The sequence below is a fragment of the Heteronotia binoei genome, chromosome 21 (genome assembly GCF_032191835.1).
Source record: "Heteronotia binoei isolate CCM8104 ecotype False Entrance Well chromosome 21, APGP_CSIRO_Hbin_v1, whole genome shotgun sequence".
Classification (NCBI taxonomy): Eukaryota; Metazoa; Chordata; class Lepidosauria; order Squamata; family Gekkonidae; genus Heteronotia; species Heteronotia binoei.
This window is the reverse complement of record NC_083243.1, coordinates 172,398,115-172,421,660: the sequence shown is the minus strand read 5'-3', so window position 1 is coordinate 172,421,660 and position 23,546 is coordinate 172,398,115. Positions and strand designations below refer to the sequence as shown.

General features: G+C 45.2%; 2 protein-coding genes across 2 annotated transcripts; one reads left to right on the top strand and one right to left on the bottom strand.

Annotated features, from left to right (window-relative positions):
- Positions 1-22,740, bottom strand: RPS6KB2 (ribosomal protein S6 kinase B2). The gene is made up of 15 exons (XM_060261889.1): positions 22,665-22,740; positions 22,466-22,500; positions 20,094-20,217; positions 10,694-10,762; positions 10,463-10,610; positions 10,250-10,307; positions 8,059-8,159; positions 7,860-7,950; positions 7,632-7,722; positions 7,062-7,169; positions 6,414-6,476; positions 4,409-4,486; positions 3,275-3,382; positions 2,990-3,102; positions 1-2,747 (listed from the first exon to the last, which is right to left on the bottom strand). The coding sequence occupies exons 1-15, from the start codon at positions 22,737-22,739 to the stop codon at positions 2,573-2,575; spliced, it is 1,437 nt and encodes a 478-aa protein (XP_060117872.1). The 5' UTR covers position 22,740; the 3' UTR covers positions 1-2,572.
- Positions 1,102-1,425, top strand: PTPRCAP (protein tyrosine phosphatase receptor type C associated protein). Its single transcript, XM_060261888.1, has one exon. The coding sequence runs from the start codon at positions 1,102-1,104 to the stop codon at positions 1,423-1,425; it is 324 nt and encodes a 107-aa protein (XP_060117871.1).
- Positions 22,741-23,546: the final 806 nt, after the last annotated feature.

Sequence of the window (23,546 nt, the reverse complement as noted above, 5' to 3'; positions counted from 1 at the left end):
TAGTGGGCTCAGAACCGGGAATCTCAATAGTTTTATTTTTAAAAGAGCATGTTTCTAGCATATCTTCACAGCCATTAAGTCTAAAAAGCAGGTAGACAAAACTTATTGAATTCTCAAAAGCCAAAAGAGTGGCTCAAAAAGTTTTCCAGAAGCCCAAGGTGGGGTTACAGGACCTGGTATAGTTCCTCACGTGTCCCCCAGACTAACAAAACTACAATAAATTATGCAAAACACGCATGCAATTGTTCTTAATCTGCATAATAGATACAGCTCACATCATTATGCTTTCCTTGGCACATAATTTTCTTTTTGACACAGAACGCACACTGCCCTGAGTGTCATGGGGGATAAAGCCTTTATCGTGGGATATGACCACTGAGAAGGAACTGTACTAAAACCACCATCTCTCACTTCTTTGAATAACTGCAAATAGAAAAGAGCAGGTAGTCTATGAATCCATAGTGAGGCTGTCAAGCTTCTGTTATCACTTCTACTGCAGCGCCCGACAAAGGCCTGAAAAATACTAACAGTTAGGAATGCAATTCATTCTCTCTTTTTTTATGATGCCAGCCTTTCTAGCGACACTAAATAATGTTAAGATGCACATTTCTGGTCAACATTCAAAAACAAAGGTGCTTTTAGCAGTCATAAAGCCTTGTAAGTTCATACAGTCTCTAGAAGAATCCAATTAACATTGCATAATTAGGAGTTAAGTGCATAATTCAAAGATCCACACAGTTATAACGTCTCCAGAGGTGGGAGAGGCAGGAGAATACTTAGAACTGTGTGTTAGCACTGGCCTCCCAGGGACAGTGACTCATCTTGGTTCCCTTCTTCCTGTAGAGTCTCCAGTTCCTCCATGCTCTCTCTGCATTGCTACTGCTGTTTCCAGTCTTTCCGGAGAATGCAAAGGCTTCAGAGGAAGGAGGCAGCAGCCATTCTGATTCTACCACCATAAGCCTTCTCTTCTGTCTGCTGCTGTTCCTCCTCCTGTTACTGTTCTTAGCTTGGCGCAGGCTGAGTCGGGATTCAGAAGGGAGGTACCATCCCCGACGTCTGGTAGGAGTCTTGATCCACCGATGGCAGGCATTCAGGGGGGAGATGCCTCCAGAGGAGCTGCCCCAGGGCTACCAGGATGAGGAGCAGAGAGTAGAAGAGCTTGAGGAACCAGAGCAGCAGGAGGACATGGCAGCAGAGGAGCAACAGCAGGAAAACAACGAGGAGGAGGCGCAAAGGAAAGAAGATCTCAATGAGAGCATCAACTCTGAGCCACCTGAAGAGGCTGAGCTGCAGCAGCCTTCCAAGGAAGATGGTACAAAGGCAACAGAGGGAAGTGCTGAGGTCTTACTTAGTGATCTACATTCCTTCTCCGGGACAGCGGCCTGGGAGGACAGTGGCAAGCATTTCCATGTCACCACCCTCTAGAAGTATCGAGAAAAACACTGCCAGACTCTCCACAAGGTCAGCTATGGACTGAAGTAGGGTTGGGCAGCACCACCACCTCTGATTACTTCCATAGACGGAACCACATCTCAGCCCTTGCCCATGGCAGAGGCTCATAATTCATCCAGCTTCACTCTTTGTAACCGCACCACTTCACTGGCTTGCTCTCACCAGCCTCAAAAGCGGCAGCTCATTTTGAAAATGTAGCTTCCTTGTGATATTAAAGCAGAAGGAATATGTCTGCACATCTCCTACGCCGGTAAGGAGGCTGCTGAATCTCTTGCTGTAACAATTACATTTTGCATTGACATAGGTCTTTCTGAAGGTTTAAAGCACTTCACACAGATCAGAGCGCTAGTGTCAAAACCATCTATTATGCCTTTCAACAAGCACCTATTCTCTGAGCATGCGTCTTAACCAAAAGGATTTGGCTGGCAATACCTGGGATTCATTCATAGCCAAGAATAGAAAGAGATGACGCTAGATGGGTAGTGACCTTGGGAGAGGACCTTCCTTGTACTGCCCATTAGTGGGGAGGGCAACTGTTCTCTTTGGCACCTGTTGTCTTCTGGGAAAAGGAGACCGATTAGGCATACCCATGGAGAGGATATAACTCCACCTAGAATACCCTTCCCGGTCATCAGTGGCAAAGGGACTCTTCCCTTGCCAGGTCAATTCTAGACTTTTGACACACATACAGCAGCAGCGAGGGAATCCAGCCCCTACACCTCCACTGTGATCCTCTGGCAAAGCCCTTCCGGTCCCAATGCACACTCAAGCACGTATACTGCTAGAAGGGGGCAGACACACCCAGCTGTAGGCAGGTGCCTCTGACTGGTCCTTTCTCCACCCCAAACTTTGTCCACTCTCATTGTAATTCATTATATCTTCTGAACTTAAAGCACCTTTGCGTAAAGAGGGTTGCCCACCACAGGGAAACACCAGCACCACAGGCCTTTGCAGCCGGGAGGGAAGGCAGGCCCTTGCAACAGGAAGACCACATGCTCCTCAACTGGGCTCGAAAAGCCCTGTGGGTCCAGCTCCATTCCTTGCCAAGCGCTGGCCCAGCAAGCAGACAGCAACGCCCCATGGAGAGGCAGACAGTCCAATTGTTTCCTTATCGGCCCAGCTACCGTGCCGCCCCTCGGCCTCCCTTTTGCTTCTGCTTCTTGGTGCCTGATGGTGTTTTGATGGGCAGTGGGGCAGTAACCTCTGGCACGGGCATGAGGGAAGGGGATGACAGCTCCATCATATCCACAGTTGTGCTTGGCTTGAAGGCCTCAAAGGGTGAAAACTTCACCGGGCTGCAAAACAGGAGGTCGAGTTCAGCTGATTGCTTACTTGGCCACATGCACACCATCCTGCTCCGCCTTACCCCCCAGAGTCTCACCATGATACTTTTGGCTCTAAGGTTCAAGCAGAACAGTCATCCGCACAGGAGATGTGCAAGGACCCAGCTCTCTCTCTTTTCCCCCTCCCTGGGATCAGACCCGGAAGAAGATGACTCTAGGTATCACCACTTGGCTCACCCTCTCTCCGGCATTACCTGACAGGCGTGCGGGGGCTACTGTTGAGACGACGTGGAGATCGCAGCTTGGGCTGGAAGGAAAAACCTTCCTTGATGCTCTCCAACACGGATGGGGCCACATAAGTGAATCCCTGCAGAAAAAGCACATGGTCAACAATGTCACGATACTGGCTTGGGATCTGGGTTTTGGCTTTGCCTTGTTTTGGTAGAGGCAGCCACCAACATGTCAGCTCCTTAGAGTAGCAAATGGAGGGCTCAGCCACCCCGTCTCCTTGCACCATAACTTCTTTAGGCATCCATTACCAAGAAGGCCTGGTTGGCACTCTCGCTGAGGGAGCCATCATCAGGACTATCCACAGGGGTCTGGCGAGTGAAGCGGGTGTCAAACTGGCTGACATCGTCTTCCGATTGCTGTAGGTGGTAAAAGGAGGGGGAGATCACTTCACTGGGATAAAAAAAGGGGATCTGCAGTAGTTTCACAGCATGGGATATCATACATCTCTAGACTGTTGATTAGGTATACTTTAACTGGAAGCATATGAGAGACAAAACATACCTTTGCCAAACTCCAAGGACTGCCCTGGAGATCTGTGACTCAAATCGCTAAAGCTTTTTCGTCAAAAGCGTCTGTGTGAGACTTCTTGCCCCTCCCCATCATTGCTGTTCCCTGAATACATCTCAGCATTCCTGAGGTATGATTAGTCCCAGAAAGGAAAATGAAGAATTTCCGGTCTGTTTTCTCTGCAGCAGCTACAGTAATATGCATGCAACTTCTATTTGGGAAATGGCACAAGGGGGACGGGGTTAACCCCACTTCTGCCAGCACAGTCGTGCCAACTAAAATTAGGCCTCTCTTTAATTGTTGATGGATAAAATTAAAGACTTGTGGAGATTTGAACACAGATCTCAAGCACTCCAATTTAGACGGCCCTTTCTGAGTACACAAGATCAACTGACATGGATTAGTTGCCACTTAATATCCTTTTAGTCACCTTGTTTTTATCATTGTCAATGTGGTAACCATTCCCCAACAATCCAATGTACACTCATGAGTCAGCTGGTGATTCCAATTAATTTTCACAAGCGTACAAACAGCCCTGTCCACCACACATCTTCTATACATCAAGGTTAGAAAAGGTGAACTGAAACTGCCACAGGGGATTGAAGTCAAAATGAGATTATCTGCTAGCCCAAATACATCAATAGTAAGTGGAATACAAGAAAGCAACGAAACACCTGAGCTTGCACAAGCCAACAGGACAGAATCTTGGGTATCTGAATCATGGCAAAGCCAATCTAGGGAATGTGGGTGGAGCAGAATGTGAACAGTCCCTCTTTCAGTGTCCCTTCATAAAACCATATCTCAAGTTACAGAGCAAAAGGCTAAGAAAGCAAAATAGATGGGGGGTGGGGGTGGGATAAGGTGGTCACCCTTACCAAAGAAGGTCGGAAGGGTGGGTCGATTCTCCTGTCTAGCAAGTCATCCCAGTTGATGTGTCGAAAGAACGGGTGCCTCTGAGAGAAAAATACAATTAGTGCTACCCAGAACTCCCTGCAGCTCCTAACACAGATACACACACTTCGTAACTCCATTTGCACATCTGTGTTTTCTAATTCCTGCAAGGCTGTGGCTATTTATTTACTTCATTGAATTCTGACTGCCCTTCCTAATAGCCAGGCTCAAGGCAGTTCACAAGAAAATTATAGTTTACAGACAAAGAAAAAAACCAAGATAAATAAGCAACAAAACACCACAGTTCCCTAAAAGCAAGATGGCATCAAATCCTGTTGATGCTGCTATCTCGCAGGGGGAGTGAAAGCGGAGGTGGAAGTGGGACTGCCAAGATGAAACTGTAGCTGCCCACCACCAGACACCTGGCAGAACATCTCTGCCTTACAGGCCCCGTGAATCAGTAATAAGTCTCACAGGGCCCAGGTGGACTGTGGCAGAGAGTTCCAGCAGTCTGGAGGGGGGGCGGAATCATACTGCAAAGAATTTTTAAAACACAGGATTACATGAGAACCTCTTTCTTGATTTCTCGTCCTACTGTGCTACCTAGCACATTCAACAACCTAAGCAAGAAGAAAGACTGCTGTGCAAACCAATGCCACCATCATTACACTTCTAACTGGAATACCAAGCAGAAAGGCCGATTCCTCCAAATCCTCTAAAAGCAGCTCTTGGCGACAAGTTCCAGCCAAAGCAAACTCCCTTTACGTACAGACTGAGGGACAAGCTATACATTGCAGAATTAATTAATGTATGGAACTGTGTATAGAGTAGCCAGGAGATCCAAAGACTGTCTGGCAGCCAGAAGTTCTAGCTCTTTTAGCATTGTGCACCACTAGGTGGCGAGCTAGACTCGTTTTTAAAGCAACGGACATTTCAGACATAGCTTGCCATTTGCTGCCTTTGCATCACAACCCTGGTATTCCTTGGAGGTCACTCTTCCAAATACTAGTCGAGGCTGAAAATACATGGGATATAATCCTCCATAGACAGTATAGCTTCAGAACAGGGGACAGGAACTCACATGTCTGCGTTTCTTTCAGGTAAACCGCCCCCCCCCCCCTTTTCCCATCGAAAACAAGCAGATCCAGAATAGTTCTGCCTGGCAGTGATTTTTTTCCCTTTTCTTTATCATGGGAAAGAACGCAGTCATACAGTCCTCCATTAGTATCTGGAAACCTTCTGGAGGACCTCACCAAGTGCTCGTTCTGGATGTGCAGCTCAACTTCCAATGACCTCAGACCAGATGGGAGATCCCAGCAACAGCACACCTTGTTTTGTCTAGAAATAAGCTGCTGCTTAATTCCTGTAAACCATTTCGGGAAAAGCTACACAGCATAATAAAAGACACACAATGAATGACTTTTTATTTTCAAATTAACTTCTCACTTGAGCAGCAAAGAATGTAAAGGACTTGATCCCCAAGGCTCCTTCCCACCCAAAGCTATGGCGCACCCACAGGTGATACAGAGCGCTATGAACCAGGAAGAAGTGTCTTGGTGGTGCCAGACAGGATCCAGGACATTAGCTGGACATAATCTCCACATACAATTAAGTATTATATGACGAAGAACTCTAAATCGTGCAACCAAATTAAATATATATATATGCAAATATTTCCCACTTTATATAATTCATTCGGCTTCCAACAAGCACCGGGAAGCAAAGAACTTTGCAAAGCACTGAACTCCCATCCATCAGAAATCTTCTTTTGAGGACAGATCTTCTCATCCCTAACTGGGTTTCTGAGATTTCATGAGGTGTTTGCTCACACAATTTAAAACTCATACTCGCAGCCACAAGGACTAGGAATGTAGAAGCGAAATCTCTGCTCAACATGCAGCCCTGAACATGATGTCCCGTTTGTAGTAAGATGCCGGCCTGGGGTAAGCTTAGCCACTGCCCTCTCTCCCTCCTGCTCCCAACCTTTACCTGCACATCTGCAGCATCACCAGGGCCACCCCCAATCCTCTGACTGGGATTTCTCTTGAGGAACTGTGGAGGGAAGACAACATGTGCAATAACCCGTCAGCTGTGACTCACAGTGGTCAACCTTTGTCTTCAGAGGTTCATTACGTCCTCCATTCACTTATTGCTATGAACGCAGAGCTCATTTGCACCTCATGAGTATTATAAACTTTTTTTGCACAAAAAAAGTGAACACAAGAACTTTAGAATAAGAAACATTACACAGAATGTCTATTAATAGCATTGCATCAACCAGTTAAGGGTGTCAAGACTAGTATCTGGGAGACCCAGATTCGAATCTCCGCTTGTGCTATGGAAGCTCACTGAGAAAGCTGGGGTCAGTCACACTTTCTCAGCTTAACCTATCTCACAAGGTTGTGGTTAAGGATAACGAGGAGAGGAGAACGTTGCAAGCCACACAGGGTCCCCACTGGGGGGAAAGGTGGGAAACAAATGAATTAAATAAAGTAGCTATATATACTGGCTGCCCACAACTTCACGGAAATTGTAAAATATGGGGGGGGGCAGAGGAAGAGGGGGCAGAAATAAAACAAATATGGCTGTTACAATCCAAGCTGCAGGGTTCAACTCAACCAAATGACAGGTTTGTACCTTCTTCAGCAGGTCACGGGCATCTGGTGTCAAATAGGGTGGAAGCACCAACTTTCCCTTGAGGATTTTGTCAATGGTCTTCTTGCGATTTTCGGCTGTGAAAGGAGGCTACAAGACATGGACACAGGGCTCAGCATAAACCCAAACTGAGGAAGAGGCTGCTTGGAAGCTTAAGCAACTGCAAGGGGACAGAAGAAAGAAGAACTGGAGGGCAGCAAAACATGACATTGGTGGGAGGGGTCCACAAGCATGTGTTCTAGACAGCAAAGAGCATAGCCAATGGGTTGCACAGAGCCCAGGGACAAAGACACAATCAAGGAAGAAACAGCACAAGCGCAGGGGGAAAATCCTACGGGGTTTCCCAAACTTCTTCCTAGATAAGCCATGACATTTTGCCTTTCCTCAGCATATCTAAGTTCCGGACTCTGATATTCCTCAATTCACAAAAAAAAAAAACCCTCCTGCTGAGTTGGCAATCCAAAGCATGACCCATCACTGGTCAGGTTTTCACTTCTGCTACAGCTTCTCATTTCCACCCCTGCCCTCGCAAACCACGCGGGTGAGACTTGCCGATCCAGTGAGCATGTCATACATCAGGGCACCGAGGCTCCACCAGTCCACTGCCCGGTTGTGGCCGCTGCGCATCAGTATCTCTGGGGCCCTGATATATGGGGGAGATGGTAAGAAAGAGGAAGTAACGTTTGTTTCAAAGATACCACCGAGCAGCTTCCTCTAGGACAGAGGCCTTTGCCGGATGTGTGGATTTCCCAAAGTTGCTGAGGAGCCCGTGCCACTTACATGTACTCTATTGTGCCACAGAAGGTGTGGGTGACAGCACCGTCATGGATAGACTCCTTGCAAAGCCCAAAGTCTGTCAGTTTAATATGCCCTGTAGAAGAGCAGAACAGAGATCCAGTTACCTCTCTGGCTAGTGAGAAGCATATGCATCTCAAAGAAGCTCCCTTCCATTTTTGCAAACTGGGACCCTTTTTCATACCCTGATTGTTTAACATTATATTCTCAGGCTTGAGATCGCGGTAGATGATGCCACTGGAGTGTAGATGTCCCAAGGCCAGGGTGATCTCACTCAGATAGAAACTGGGAAACAATACAGAAAGGGGAGGGGAGAGAAACAGATTCAATCAACATCACACAAACAGTCCCTCATAGTTCTGAATGTCCCTAACACCTTCCTGTATCAAAGGCAGCTCCATCCCACAAGTCAGAGAGCTGGCTAACAGAAGAAAGCCTGGTACTTTTGAAAGAGGTCTACAGGGAAGGGTGATTGGCGAGATTAAAACATCTGTGGAAATGAAGAACTCGGCTAACAAGCAAACAGAGACAAATAGGATTTTCCTGGGAGTATCACTGCTGTGCAGGCAAATCAGGTTTGCTCTCTCCTTGGGAAAAGAACGACGGGCAGGAGGATTGCTGGAATTTTAACCAGAAGGGACAAGACCAGGCAGAAAAGCCACAACTCATTCTTAACCAGAGGCTTCCAATCCCTAAGTATATCTCCTGAACTAAATTCAGCCGCCCACTTTAAAATGCTTCAGCTACAGAATTTTAGAGCTAGTTTAAGCGCTGCACTACCTCCTGCCCTTCCACTTCCAGCCCCCTCAGTTAGAATGCTGTACAGAAGGAATCAGGATATGAAAAGCCACACGCATTGATGTGATTTGGCAGTCCACCCTGTTGGGGCAAGGGGAGGCGTGGCAACATGCTCCTGTACAAAAACACAATGAGTCTCTTTCACTGGTCGACAATGAGAAGAACTAGCTTATTTGGAATGTTCACTATCTCTCTCCCCCCCCCCCGCACTCCCACCCTCTACAGTCTACACACACACTTTATGGATTTTAAAATAGTAGCTTGTTACCATCACAATGCAGCTAGTCTGTGCAAATTCCTGGGTTAACATTTTTAAAAGGAAGTTTTATATAAATATTAAAACACATTTCAAACATTGCACGGATGCTGTGCAAGCTGTTTTTTTCTGTGGACGTATCCCACAGTGCTCCTGCAGCGTTGCCGACTGCACGGCCTCTGGTCGGGTGGCAATTCTGTGTCAAAGCTACACGCTGGCTAAGTGTTACAGATACTTGTGGGATCAACTACTTTACAGTGGTCTTCAAAGGATAGCACAAGGAACAATAGACAGAAACATTGATAAAAAATCAGCAACACAACAAAGGCAAGTCAGGATACATCTTTAAAGATCTGCCTTGGGTACATAAACTGCAGAATGATCCCCCTTCCCTCAGATGCTGCTGACAGATCAAGCTAGACTAGCCAGGCAACCAAAACCACATCAGTTCAGCCTCCTGCTCCGAAGTGAGACCATCCAGTTGCCAGTTCTCTGCAACCCAATGCCCGTCCAAACTAATCCATGCCAGACAGATTAAGAGTTCACTAGAGGCATTCTACAGGAGAGCACAAGGTGCTCCATGGACATATGGAGCTGCCTTATACTGAATCAGACCCTCGGTCCATCAAAGTCAGTATTGTCTACTTAGACTGGCAGCGGCTCTCCAGGGTCTCAAGCTGAGGTTTTTCACACCTATTTGCCTGGACCCTTTTTTGGAGATGCCAGGGATTGAACCTGGGACCTTCTACTTCCCAAGCAGATGCTCTACCACTGAGCCAAAGCAGAGTGAACAGTTCAAAGTTTAGCAAAGAAATCGACAGAAAGTTCACAGAGGTGGGTCACATTAGAAGAAAAGGTTAAAAAACAAGACAAAGAAACTCCCTAGGGTCCCTGTCTTATTTGATGGGGGGGGAGAGGGAATGATACCACAAGAACAAAGCCCCAGCACCCATCCTGCTTGCCATGGAGATCCTTCCCTTTGTTCAGAGCTATTAAAGAACTTTCATTACAGGGATCTGGCCAGTTTATCATTGCTGCATTCTTAAAATGGGTTTGATTGGATTTTCGGGCGATCACACCTCCTCCAGCTTTCCTTTTACAAGCTAGGCTTGCTGATTCAAGTTCCACTTAAGAAAGCAGCTCCAAATGACATGGGGGGGGAGTTGGTTGCAAGGAAATGCCCAACTTATTCTCATCCTTGGGTGTCTTTCAGGTAGACTCCACGTTTCCCTATTCCCGTTCCCATCCAAGGTCAGCCTAAGAACCAACAGAAAGCTTGCAGCTAACCCCAGCCCCCTTATGTCAAGTGTTGTGCACTGACCAGGCGGTGTCCTCCAGGAAGATGCCTTCTCGTTCTAGCTGCATGAAGAGCTCCCCACCTAGAAAGCATAGGATGTGAAATTGTAAGGTGGTTCCAGCACAGCCTGCCCCACACTCAGAAACCCATGGAGGGGATAAAAGGGTTGTGACATATCTAGGGGCATGAGGAAATGGCCTCCTTCATACTGAACAATGCTGATCTCAATTCCCATACCACTGAGGCATTCCAAGATGAGGTAGAGTTTGCCACCAGTCTGGAAGGCATAGATGAGGTCCACAATGAAGGGGTGCTTGATGGCCTCTAGGATATTTCTCTCAGCCTTTGTGTGGGCTGTATCCTTGGCATTACAGGCGATCTTGGCCTGCAGGAGACACCCAGAGAGGATTATGATCCCATAAGAACATGTGTTAGGACACGCAGAGTTCAAAGATAAACATGCCTTACCTTCTTTAGGACTTTCATAGCAAAAATCTTCCCAGAGTTGGTTCCTTGCACTTTCCGTACCTGGAATACCTTTAATGGAAAAGGAAGATGTAATCATGATCAGTATTCCATGGAAGACTGGGGGAGGCACATGAGGCTCCACCCAGTAAGACCCATTTCCTAGCTAACCAAGAATCAAAAGGCGTGAGGTAGTCGTATCCACCTCAAATAGGCAAATAATCTTCTTGGAGTAACAAGATTCACTGGAAGAAGCCAGCAAAAGATGCAAAACAGATTTTGCTCTCTGTCACGTCTGCAGGCCTCAAAGCCAACAGCACTTATTCTGATTCCTTAGCCATCAGAATGATATCAAGGACCAGGAAAAAACCCTGAAATGTTTAAAAAGTTCAATGAATGGTATGAGTTACCTAAAACCCTTCCATCAATAGCAGGGGTATGCAGCCTCCAGTAAGCATGCCAACAGTGGCACATTAGACCATTGTGCTAGTAATCCCCCCCCACACTGATAACCAATTTTCAAAAACAGATGAAGTGTGGAGGACATGAGAAGTCCAATTTGGCACCCCCAGAGGCTGGCACCCTAGGCCCACCCTGATCAGTATTGTTAATGATAACTCTTGTGTATACTGTAGAAACATTTATTTATTTAAGTATAACAGTACAATCTGTAGAGCACACTGTGTTCTATCAATGGGCTGGTATTCTTCCACCTGGAGAGCTTCTGAGTTGCAGCTCACATTTGACTGTTCCTCGTTACAGGCGTGCCTTTATGTTGGCACACCTTAATGCCCTGCCATCTGAGGAAGGGAAGGAAAACTGAAGATGAGGGTCTGGTATAAAGGTACTTTGTTGGTGAGTAGGAAGGAAAAAGGAGAAGGCGAGAGTCTGGGGTTTTTTTTCAGGGTACAGAGAGAGGAAATAGTGATGGAGGGGAAGATAAGATATCCCCTCCAAATTCTTGCATGCTGTTACAGTGTACTAATTGTAGAACAGAATAGGCACATTAAAATGTATTGTGTTTGTTCAGTGGGAAACATGAAGAACTAAGCTGAAGCAGCCCTCTTGGATGTCAGAGTGCATAATTTCAACTTTAAGGGAAAGAAAGCCTTCAACCAAGCCCAAGCTTCAAGAAATGGTTGTCCCTATTCAGCTCAGAGGGCTAACCCCAACTACACAATTCGGAATTCTACAGATCATAGGAGTTTAAGAATTGAATCCAACGACCCTCCTCTCTGTTTTGTCAATCCAGATACCAGCCCCACATAAACTTTATCAATTGCCACCTTGACAATTGATTTGATTATGGTCAACAACTAGCAAAAATAAACACAATAAGCATTAAGACTGAAAACACAATACTACAAATCTATATACTAAGAATCCTAGTTACAGAGTTAACATTTAAAAGTGCAACGTGCATTCTGTTTCTCCAATGAGGATCGGAATGCTCTTGCTTCAGTACAATACTTTGCAACTTTCTCCATAGTCTGGTGCAGGGCTTTTTTGGTAGAAAAAGCCTAGCAGAAACTCATTCGCGTATTAGGCCACACCCCCTAACCTCACCATTGTTTCACACATGCCCTTTTGGTATAAAAAGTGCAGCAGGGACTCATTTGCATATTAGGCCATACCCCCTTGTGCCAAGCCAGCTGGAGCTGCATTTCTGTGCGTTCCTGCTAAAAAAAAAAAGCCCTGGTCTGGTGTGATTTATCTTACAAGGAAAATAGTACGATAGAATTTGTTTGTCTCTTCATGGGAACTTTTGTAATAACGGAGATAAAAGTTCATCACACATCTCTTTGTAAGAAGGACAATATAAAAGGACATACCCTGTTGATTCAACCTCTCGGTATCCATAAGAGCAAAATCATTCAGAATACAGGATTTTTTGGTATCTTCCTTTAAAAAGTGCTGAAGGAAAAACATTAAAATGCACCAGGAAAAAAGCTGATCTTAGTTTTGGTGGTGAGAGATTTTCCAGACCATTTGCTAGTTTGAATTGGCTTTATTCTATCTATTTAGTAATATTTCCCAGCAGAGTAGATATGTTGTTGCAGCTCGATGTCTTGAGCTCTTTAGCTGATTTTGTGTATCACTCTTGTATAGCCCAAATTTAGCAGGTTATTTGGCAACAGTCCCATTTTCTGTAGTTTTAAGTTCAGGAACTCTTTCCATCTTGATTGATGGTGATCAGTCAAGGTTAATGGAGCTAGACTTCTTGGGAAATAGTTTAGTTTTGGTCAATAACTGATCAAAGAAAACCACATGAGCTTCAGTGGAACTCAGGCCTGTTTCTAGGCATAATACTGAATCTGGTACACAGAATGGCAAAGCCAAATGGATGTTAGAAATTTGATTTGTTCCGTTTCGAAAGATTTAGAGTTTTGATATAAAAAGATTTGTGATTCGTACAGCATTTGGTTCACAACCTTTGTGTAGAAAACTTTAATGTCGGGTGGTATCTATTTGTCCTCCCTTTGTGTAGAAAAACCTCAACAGCATTGTTTCGAGTTCTTTGAACATTTGCTTTGATGTATTTTAGTTGAACAGACCAAGAGCAAGAAGAATGAAAGACCCCCCCCCCCTAAGTATTTGTAGCATTTAACTTATTCTATGCCATTTCCTTTAATCATCCATCTGTGCTTGGTGTTCCATCTTGAACACATAAGCACTTTAGGTTACTTCTTTGTTGCAAGGCTCAGAAAATGCTCTTAATAATCACTAACTCATAGAGAACTTGTGCAATGGGAGTAAAATACAGAATCTCAACCAAACCCAACAGTCTCTTGTCAATAGATGTTAGTTATAGCTTGTGCCACAATCAGGCATGGGTTACAGTATCAAAAGCCACCTTCAAATCCATGAATGCAGCAGTAAGGATCCCTCAACTTTTGGTTGCATATTTATTAAGAACTGTTATGTCAGAAGATGATCATCTGTATCAGCCCCTCGCTTAAAAATGGCCTGTTCCCTTCCCAGGAGTTTATTAGTCTCTGACCAGTCCATTATTCAGTAATAAAGAGGCAGAGCATAAAACTTCCCGGCCACTGATAAAAGGCTGATTGGCCTGTAGTTGGATGGGTCCATTTTGTCTCCTTTCTTATAAACTGATCTTATGGTAGCATGTCTACAAGAAAGTGGCATAACTCCTGTTGCATTTATCTGAGTGAATACGGTTCCCAATATATCCTTCCACCATGAGATACTGGCTCTGAAGAGTTCTAGGGGAATTAAATCTGTACCAGAAGCATTCCCATTCTTCATCTGAGAAATCACAAAACTAATTTCAGCTGGTTAAATAGGGGGCCACTCTGATAGTTCAGCTAGGTTCAAAATACTCTTAGTTACTACCAGAACTAACGAAGATATTAATAATGTTGTTCCCCCAAGGTTTGTGAGTCCATATGTGACTCCTACAATGGAAAACAGAGCTAACCAGGTTCCGAAATTCACTCAGATTTATATTATTTCTGGCAACTGATTAGTTTTTGCCAATTAGTAAAGCAAGCTACTTTTTTATTCTTGCATACAGATTATCTGTAAATTTTTTCCAAAAAAAGGAAAAGCTTGTAGTGTAACTGAAGAGCTAACATGCCTGTATTCCTAAGTGATAATAAACTTTTAAAAGATACACTCAGGGCTTTTTCTGAGCAGGAACACACAAGAACACAGTTCTGACTGATTTGGTGTCAGGGGTGGGTCCTAATATGCAAATAAGATCCTGCTGGGCTTTTTCTACAAAAAGCCCTGCTTACACTCAAGATTAAACCAGATTTTTTGGTGTAGGTTTCAGGGGCCTTATCTCGACAGACTGGGTTAGAGCAGCGGGGTTGAAATTTGTCAGGGACAGATCTGACATAAATGTCACTTTGTTGGGCCAAGCCGTGCGTGCCATAAAATGTAACATAAGGTACCAGAGATATAAACTTTATAAAGGTGATTTCAGATATCAAATGGCAACAGCAGATGAATGATAATAGCAGCTTGATTGGATTGTGACATGAAGAAGGGTAGCAGATGTGGAGATACCAACATTGGTAATGAGACAGGAAACTAGGTCTCAATTCCATCCAGAAGGATTCAGTCCAGGAGGATAAGTGGACATATGTCTTAGAAACCACAACATTCAGTTGCTGACCTAAGACTAGCAGTGCTCTTACAAAGGAGATTAGAAAGAGACTGCTGAATTGCAATTGATAATGAAGCTTAAAACAATGCAGCCTCCAGGACTGAAATAAGACCTAGTTCCCCTGTCTCATTACCACTGTGTACTAATATCATTTGGCATCAGAAAGTGCTCCAGTCTCCAAGATATAAGGACCAATCCAAGTGTTCTAATTCCTAATCAGGGTCTTTTTGGAAGAAAATAGATCCAGATAGGAATAGAGAAATCCAATCTCTTTTTTTTTAACTTTTTAGAATAAGCCAAAGTAATTTCTTCAGTGTACACTGTGTTTGTCAGAAGAATCCATCCATCCACCCCCTGAAGAAGAAGCATGCTTGCAAACAAAAGCTTATATCTGGAATAAAACATTGGTCTTAAAGCTGCCATGGGAATCCAACTTTGTTTTCTCTCTCACACCTGATGCAGCCCCAAGGAAGGAAGCAGAAGCCATGTGACTGTGCATGCTTGTGTGTCAGAGAGGGGGGGGGCTTTTCTTTGTATATCTCCCATGTGAAGCAGGAAGCAGCACAGAGGTCTGTGTGAGAGAGGGGGGAGGGAGAGAGGGGGAAGAGGCAGGAAGCAAGCTATGGTGTAGCTGCAGCCCTGGAAAAGGGAGAAGGAAGTTGTTTGCATGTTTGACACCCCTGGGTTAGATTACACAGGCAAAAATGGGAGTAGATTTGCTCTAGCTTGCAGCAGCTATCACACACAGGTGGAAGTAGATTTGCTCTAGCTTGCAGCAGTTAACACAAGCAAAAGCAGTGTTCCCTCTAAGCTGAATTAGCATGAGGTAGCTCACAGATTTTAGTTTCCAGCTCACACATTTTTGTCTTAGCTCAGGAAGGATGACCCAGAGCACACTAATTTATGCAGTAGCTCACAAGGTAGAATTTTTGCTCACGAGACTCTGCAGCTTAGAGGGAACATTGAGCACAAGATCCTTATTTCTCTCTTAAGAGCATGACGTTTATCTGAGACTATCAAAATTCTACATACAGTATAGTTTTCAGAAATCCATTTTACTGCTCTCAATTTGTCATAGTCTTGACAGATGAACATCAGATGACTACTGTGGGCACCAAAATTATTAGGCAAACTAATAGAAGGGCATATGATCACTAGTAACAGTTCTCTCCACTTTAAGGTAGTTTACCAGATCAATCAAATCAGCAGAGATAAGAAAATAGTCATACTTGCCCCAAAATTGTTTGAACAGGTAGATTCCAAATGGTCTACTCTCTCAAGACCATTTAAAATAATCAATTTTCTACTAGCTGTAAATGTGGCCATCAGCTGTTCAGTTATTGGACTAGGTTATTCAACAATTATCTCAAGCTCAAGTGAAAAGAACAATTCTGTTTAACACCACAGAAGGCCACATGACTGTTTAGCATCCACCCCAGATCAAGATAAAACACTTGAAGTAGCCTGGCAACTCTGTATTTTATCAAGAGGAACCTGAAACCCCTGCTTTGTCAATGACTTGGTAGGGGCATCCAACAGTACTAATGACTGACTAATAGGACACTGGGCTAATTCAGAGGAGTTAACTTCTACTCTAGAAAAAAAAATTCCAAGGTTCTCTGACGAGTTTTTAATCAGATTTGCTTCCATTGATTCAAGTGAAGAAGAAGATATTGGATTTATATCCCGCCCTATACTCTGAATCTCAAGAGTCTCAGGGCAGTCACAATCTCCTTTACCTCCCCCCTCCCACACACAACAGACACCCTGTGAGGTGGGTGGGGCTGAGAGGGCTCTCACAACACCTGCCCTTTCAAGGACAACTCTTACAAGAGATGTGGCTGACCCAAGGCCATTCCAGCAGCTGCAAGTGGAGGAGTGGGGAATCAAACCCAGTTCTCCCAGATAAGAGTCCACACACTTAACCACTACACCAAACTGGCTCTCCTGTAGCTGCCTTAATACTCTCATCCTTTGGAGCCTTTATCGGATGATTAACAGAGAATGAGGAAAAAACAGCCACTTGCTGAGAAAGTGAAAAAAGATCTATGAGCATAGGCTGTTCACTAGACTTTTTTCTTCTTCCAGTGTTGGCCCAGACAGAGACTTACTAGAAAGTGAAGGGACTGGCCTTTGTGTAGCAAAAGTTCTAACAAGGGGGCAATATGGTCAAACCTCGGGTCCATTCCACGTATCGCAAGTCAATTAAACGTAAATCCTGATTTAAGAGAAAAGCTAAATGCTGCTTTGCTTCCCATCTGTTATTCCAGGAGATCAGTGTACCACAATAAAAGAATATATTTAAAACTATTTTATTTTGGTTCACAGAATTAGCACAAGAGGCCTTTTTTGACTTAGCTTTTGTAGCATCAGAAGTTCATTTTTGGCCTGGTGTTATATACCAAATTAGATATAGTGAGAAGCAGAGGACCTGCAATGACTTGTGGGGTATATTTCACACACACACAAACAATTCCTTCTTTGCCTTTTCCAGTTTTTCCCTTTTCCCTGCTTCCTTCTCTCCTTGCCACCTAGCCAGTCTTCCTTTACGTGCACCCCCAGTCTTCAGCCTCCCCTCCCTCCAGCAGCCTCTACCTGGGAAAACTATGGTCTAGTTGCGCTGTGCTGGCTACCAGGCAGGAGCCCAGTGGTGCAAAACCTTGTTAGTAGGTCACTTACTCTGTATCTACTTCCAATTCTAGGTCCTCTTTCCCTCCTTTTGGCTCTATATCCTCACCTTTCTCTGCTTTCTTCTCTCCTTCCCACCCATCAACCAACCAGCCTACCTTTTATTTGCCTCCCCTTCTCCAGCTATATTTACTTAATTTATATCCTGCTTTTCTTCATGGGAACTCAAATACAGAAACGGTACTATTTGGATACAAATGGGCTCATTCAGTCATAATAAGGTAGTATATCTGAATACTGAATTAAGCTCCATGCCAATGCATCACTTGAGTAGCTTAGTGTTTTCACTGTCATATATATCATCAATTTATCTAGTTCTCAACATTGCAAAATCTGTGGATGCTTAAGTTCAGACATCAGTGTCATAAACAGACAACAGATCTTTCTACTGGATTTATATCCTGCCATATACTCTGAATCTCAGAGTGGTCACAATCTCCTTCACCTTCTCCCCCAACCCCCCAAAACAGACATTCTGTGAGGTAGGTAGGGTTGAGAGAGCTCTTACAGCAGCTGCCCTTTCAAGAACAACTCCTACGAGAGATATAGCTGACCCAAGGCCATTCCAGCAGCTGCAAGTGGAGGAGTGGGGAATCAAACCTGGATCTCCCAGATAAGAGTCCGCACACTTAATCACTACACTAAACTTGCAAAAAAAAAAAACTAGATTTGCAGAAAAATCTGAAATGTATATAAAAAAAATTGAAGTAGTTTAAAGTCCCAATTAATAGTGACTATGGCTTTAAAAGAGCACCCTCAGCAGCTGTTATTAGGCAATCATTACAGTATTACCAGCCTTGCCGGTTTGGTGCAGTGGTTAAGTGTGCGGACTCTTCTCTGGGAGAACCAGGTTTGATTCCCCACTCCTCCACTTGCACCTGCTGGAATGGCCTTGGGTCAGCCATAGCTCTGGCAGAGGTTGTCCTTGAAAGGGCAGCTGCTGTGAGAGCCCTCTCCAGCCCCACCCACCTCACAGGGTGTCTGTTGTGGGGGAGGAAGGTAAAGGAGATTGTGAGCCGCTCTGAGACTCTTTGGAGTGGAGGGCGGGATATAAATCCAATATCATCTTCTTCTTCTTCTTGCAGTTGTGATTTCTGTGAGTAACAGCAAAAAGCCCTTTCCAAGACTGTTTCAGCTGGTGAGGAAGGATTTACGGATACAGGCCCAGCAGCCACTTGATACCACATGACTCACCCAGGCCCAGCTGCTGGCTATTGCTTAAGAACAGCCACCCCGCAAAAGATAATGTGGAGTGACAGTTAGAATTTTGGCCTAGGATCTGGGAGATCCAAGTTTGAATAGCAGAGATGAGAAATGTAAGCTGATTTGGGTATCCATAGTGGAGAAAAGTGGGGTATAAATGAAGTAAATAAATAAAAATAAGTCATACTATTGATCCACCTAGCTCAATCTATTAGGCAGGGTAACAGCTCTCAAAGTCTGTCTTTAAAAATGCTGAAATCTTGCTAACTGAAAACTTGTTAGCTGAAATCCTGGGACTGGAAGAAGAAGATATTGGATTTATATCCCGCCCTCCACTCTGAAGAGTCTCAGAGCGGCTCACAATCTCCTTTCCCTTCCTCCCCCACAACAGACACCCTGTGAGGTGGGTGGGGCTGGAGAGGGCTCTCACAGCAGCTGCCCTTTCAAGAACAACCTCTGCCAGAGCTATGCTGACCCAAGGCCATGCTAGCAGGTGCAAGTGGAGGAGTGGGGAATCAAACCCAGTTCTCCCAGATAAGAGTCCGCACACTTAACCACTATACCAAACTGGCTCTCTGGATGCATCTGGGATTGAACCTGGTACCTTCTTCACACAACACACGTATTCTGCCACTGAACCATGGATTCTTCCTGGCCCTACTGTCAGGTCTGCTCCCATGCTGCAGGGATATGTCCCTGCATCACTGAACAAGGTGGCTATCTCAATCATGCAATCAGTACCCCCACCAGGAAAGAACTGCAGATATGAATGAGAAGAGGGCCTCTACCTTGCCTACATTCATATTCCATCGACTTTTCAGGGGTAGCAGGCTATGAGACAAGAGTTAAATGGAAAAGGGAGCAGATGAGGATCACCAGCATACTTACAGCACCATATACACTATTCATCAGAGGTTTAATACATGGAGGGGGTAGGAATGGGGGGCCTATCCAAAAGCCTCAGGATGGCTACATTCTGGGAGCTTCATAGAAAGAGTAATTCTGCCTTCAATCATTCCCCTACCACATCACTATTGATAAAGGCTTACAAAAAAATCTATCATGATAATCCAAAAATGTGTGTACTGATCACTAAGAGATCTCTGCCCCATCTCTCAAACACACTATTAGCTGCATGGGGAGAACAAATCAGATATATAAAACCTCCATCATATTTAAGTTGATGACACAAACTAAATTTCTCTGTGTGGAAAGCCGTCAGTGGTTCTGGCCTCCCAAATTGCCCTATGAGCCTGCCACATTTCTAGCACCCCAGAAGGGCTAGGAGTAAAAACCAGTAATTCATAAGATAAAAGTCTCTAGCACTTCACACGTCTTCAGTAGGGTGCAGAAACCCCTTCCACGTCAGTTATTGCTCACCTTGCCATAGCCACCCTTGCCCAAAACACGAAGAAGCTCAAAACAGTGGGGTCCAATGTGCTCTGGACCATTGTTGACACTGCACTCAGAGATTTCAATTTCTTCATAATGTCCTGGTATCAGGCTGGGGGAGAGAAAAGAGGACAGGGCAGTTAAGCTTGACACAGCAATTCTCAACAATTTGGAGTTGTCCGTTTTTAAAAAGACAAAACACATGAATGCTGCACAGAGCTGTGATCTATATTCAATGAAAACAGAATAAAAGAAGACCAATAACTCTCTGGAGCTTTGACAGTCTACAGGGAGAAGGAAGAATCAAACATGTCTCCTGTGACTATATTGAAAGCAACTCTCCAGAAGGAGTGAGGTTGATGGTAATCAGGGGTCGTTTTGTAGAAAAATAGGTGGTGGGGCTCATCCAGGGATTGTTATGCAGCTGTACCTACTATTCAATGGACAAGGTGGGAAGGAGGAGAGGGAGCTGTCAGAAAGGCTCAGGAGCTCCTGCTGAATTCAAGGCCTGGTAATCACATTCTTAGAGAAGTCAGGCATGTTCAGACTGACAGTAGTACTCAATAACTGCATGCTCATGTGAACACTGCTGAGGGTGAAAAGTTACAACAACAAAGTAGCTATAAGTGATAATAGCAATGGATAGACCAGTCCTCAGTTAATGAGGCTAATCCCCGTTTCAAAGCCATCAAAACTAGAGTACATCTCTAGATGATGAAGCCATCCCTTAATGCACAGAGCTGGCTGCCACCGGAAGCAGCATACTGCATTATACCTACCTTGGTTTGCTAGAGCAAAACAATTACTGTGCCCTCAATCACTCTGTTGTACTCCTCAGGAGAGTGCTAAAGGAATGAGGAAGTTCAATCAACTTGAGCCACTGTCAGCATGAAACTGGGGTGGCGATGTGGAATGAACAGAGAATGCAACCATGATTATTATTCTTCCACAAAATCTTGTGCTGGAATACATTTTTGTTCATCTTTAAGGCACCATTAGTACAGGGCTAACCCTTTGAAAATATTACCCCTTATTATCCTTCTTCTTCTTCCCCATAAAATATAGATCATACGTCCCTCAGGGCAGGGAATCTGTTTTCTTTCTCATCCAACTCTTTGACATCTACTGTGCTGACAATGTACAACTACCGCCACTCCTAGATGAAGGGAGTGTGCTTCCAACCACCAGGTGTTGGGAACAACCAGAGGAACATCTATTATATCTTGCTACACCATTATAAATAATTTCCTGTTGTTATTTTGTGAACGTTGCATTTGTTCCCTCAGGAATCAACAGGGAGAGCACTATAAATATTCCAGATAAATAATAAGTACTTAAGGTATTCGTTTCTCAGATGCACCTGGAAACAGAAACTCTGAATGGACTGACTGCTCTTAGGCAGGCTCTTGTTTTAGGACGGCTTCTCCTTGAAGATAGATTCAGGTGGGTAGCCATGTTGGTCCACCGGACTCAAAACTTTCTTTCAATGGCTTCTCCTTGTAATTTTAAGAAGATGATATTGGATTTATATCCCGCCCTCCACTCCGAAGAGTCTCAGAGCGGTTCACAATCTCCTTTCCCTTCCTCCCCCACAACAGACACCCTGTGAGGTGGGTGGGGCTGGAGAGGGCTCTCACAGCAGCTGCCCTTTCAAGGACAGAGGATCAGAGCGGCCTACAATCTCCTTTCCCTTCCTCCCCCACAGACACCCTGTGAGGTGGGTGGGGCTGGAGAGGGCTCTCACAGCAGCTGCCCTTTCAAGGACAGAGGCTCAGAGCAGCCTACAATCTCCTTTCCCTTCCTCCCCCACAACAGACACCCTGTGAGGTGGGTGGGGCTGGAGAGGGCTCTCACAGCAGCTGCCCTTTCAAGGACAGCCTCTGCCAGAGCTATGGCTGACCCAAGGCCATCCCAGCAGGTGCAGGTGGAGGAGTGGGGAATCAAACCCGGTTCTCCCAGATAAGAGTCCACACACTTAACCACTACACCAAACTGGCTCTCCCCACCCTCCCTTTTCTGTTGCTGGAACTCTTTAAGTAAAAAGCGCAGCTGCTTTTGCTAGAGACTATGCATCTGACCAAACGAGGTCCATCTCACCAATACTGATAATGTTTTCTCTAACCCGCCTCCCCCCCCACTTTCATCTAAAGAAGTCAGACCCTGGGCCGAGGGAGGGACGGTGCGCGATCAACCCAGCAGCTACGCATTTTGCCTGCTGCTCAGGGACAGGCCAGCCGCGACCCTCAGAGGCAAGGAGCGTTCCAACCGCAAGCTGCGGGAGGGGTCCTGAGAAAGCGTGGCAATGAAGGTCCGCTCAGGAGAGAGGGCAGGGCAGGGCAGCACCACACGCTTCTACTCACTCCGGGCCACTGATGCGCAGATCCGGGTCCGCCTCCTGGGGTCAAGGGGGGGGGGGAGACAGAAAGAGAGAGAGGTCAAACGCCGTTCTCTGACTGGTAGGGAAAGAATGACCCTCCTGGCTAACGCGTGAGGAGAGGAAGCGGCGCTAAGATCTTGCTGGCTTAAGCCCACCCCTTTTCCCTCCATCATTCGCCTCACCGCGGCCCCCAATTCAGGCTCCTCCCCGTCGCTCCCCTCCTCTGTTTCTAGGTCGATGTCGAAGACGCCGGCCATAGCAGGGATTATCCACAGCCTTCCGAAACCCCGCCTCTTTGCCTGACGCTGTCCCTCCGCGACGATGTCGTCATTGGTGGCGCTTTCTCTGTGCAGGACATCCATCCCTAGAGGTAGAACAAGGAAGGGATGTCGTTACACTTCCGGTGTGAAATTGATTTCAGGTGGGTAGCCGCGTTGGTCTGAAGCAAGAGAATAGGGACGCCTTCAAGACCCAACAGAGTTTAATTCGTGTGCATGCAAAAGCGCGCGGTTTAAACTTTGTTGGTCTTAAAGGTGCCACTGGACTCAGACTTTGGTTTGAGATTGAGAGCGAATTCTCTTGGCAGCGTGTCTTGCTAGATCAGACCAATAGTCCTTCTACTCCATCATTCCATTTCACAGAGTGCTTAGCCTGCTGCTCTAGTAAGCCAGCAAGGGGTGGGTGGGAGTAATAACTCTCTGCCTTAATATATCTGAAATGGTGACTCATGAAAACTAAAATTGAGTTGGATTATGCTTTATTTCTCCCTGATATCTCCCAGCCCCAGCATTCAGAGGTTTACGGACTCTAGATGTTCATTTATTTAGTTCATTTATACCCTTCCTGTCTCCCCAGTGGGGTCCCAAAGTGGCTTATATCATTCTCCTCTCCTCCATTTTATCCTCACAACAAGCCTGTGAGGTACTTTAGGCTAAGAGAGTATGACTTGTCGAAGGTCATCCAGCAAGTTTCTATGGCAGAACAGGGATTTGAACCTGGGACTCCTAGATCTTAGTCTGACAATCTAACCATGACACACTTAGTCAGTATGAATAGTAGCCAAC

What these genes read in the sequence shown, in the direction of transcription:
- PTPRCAP (XM_060261888.1), top strand. Translation starts at nt 1,102, where the DNA reads ATGCCTCCAGAGGAGCTGCCCCAGGGCTACCAGGATGAGGAGCAGAGA.
- RPS6KB2 (XM_060261889.1), bottom strand. Translation starts at nt 22,739, where the DNA reads ATGGCCGGCGTCTTCGACATCGACCTAGAAACAGAGGAGGGGAGCGAC. An exon ending in ATGACATGCTCACTGGATCG is followed by an intron (nt 7,170 to 7,631) that starts GCAAGTCTCACC and finishes CATGTCTTGTAG; the next exon opens with CCTCCTTTCACAGCCGAAAA. An exon ending in GTGATGCTGCAGATGTGCAG is followed by an intron (nt 4,487 to 6,413) that starts GTAAAGGTTGGG and finishes TTTTTCTCTCAG; the next exon opens with AGGCACCCGTTCTTTCGACA.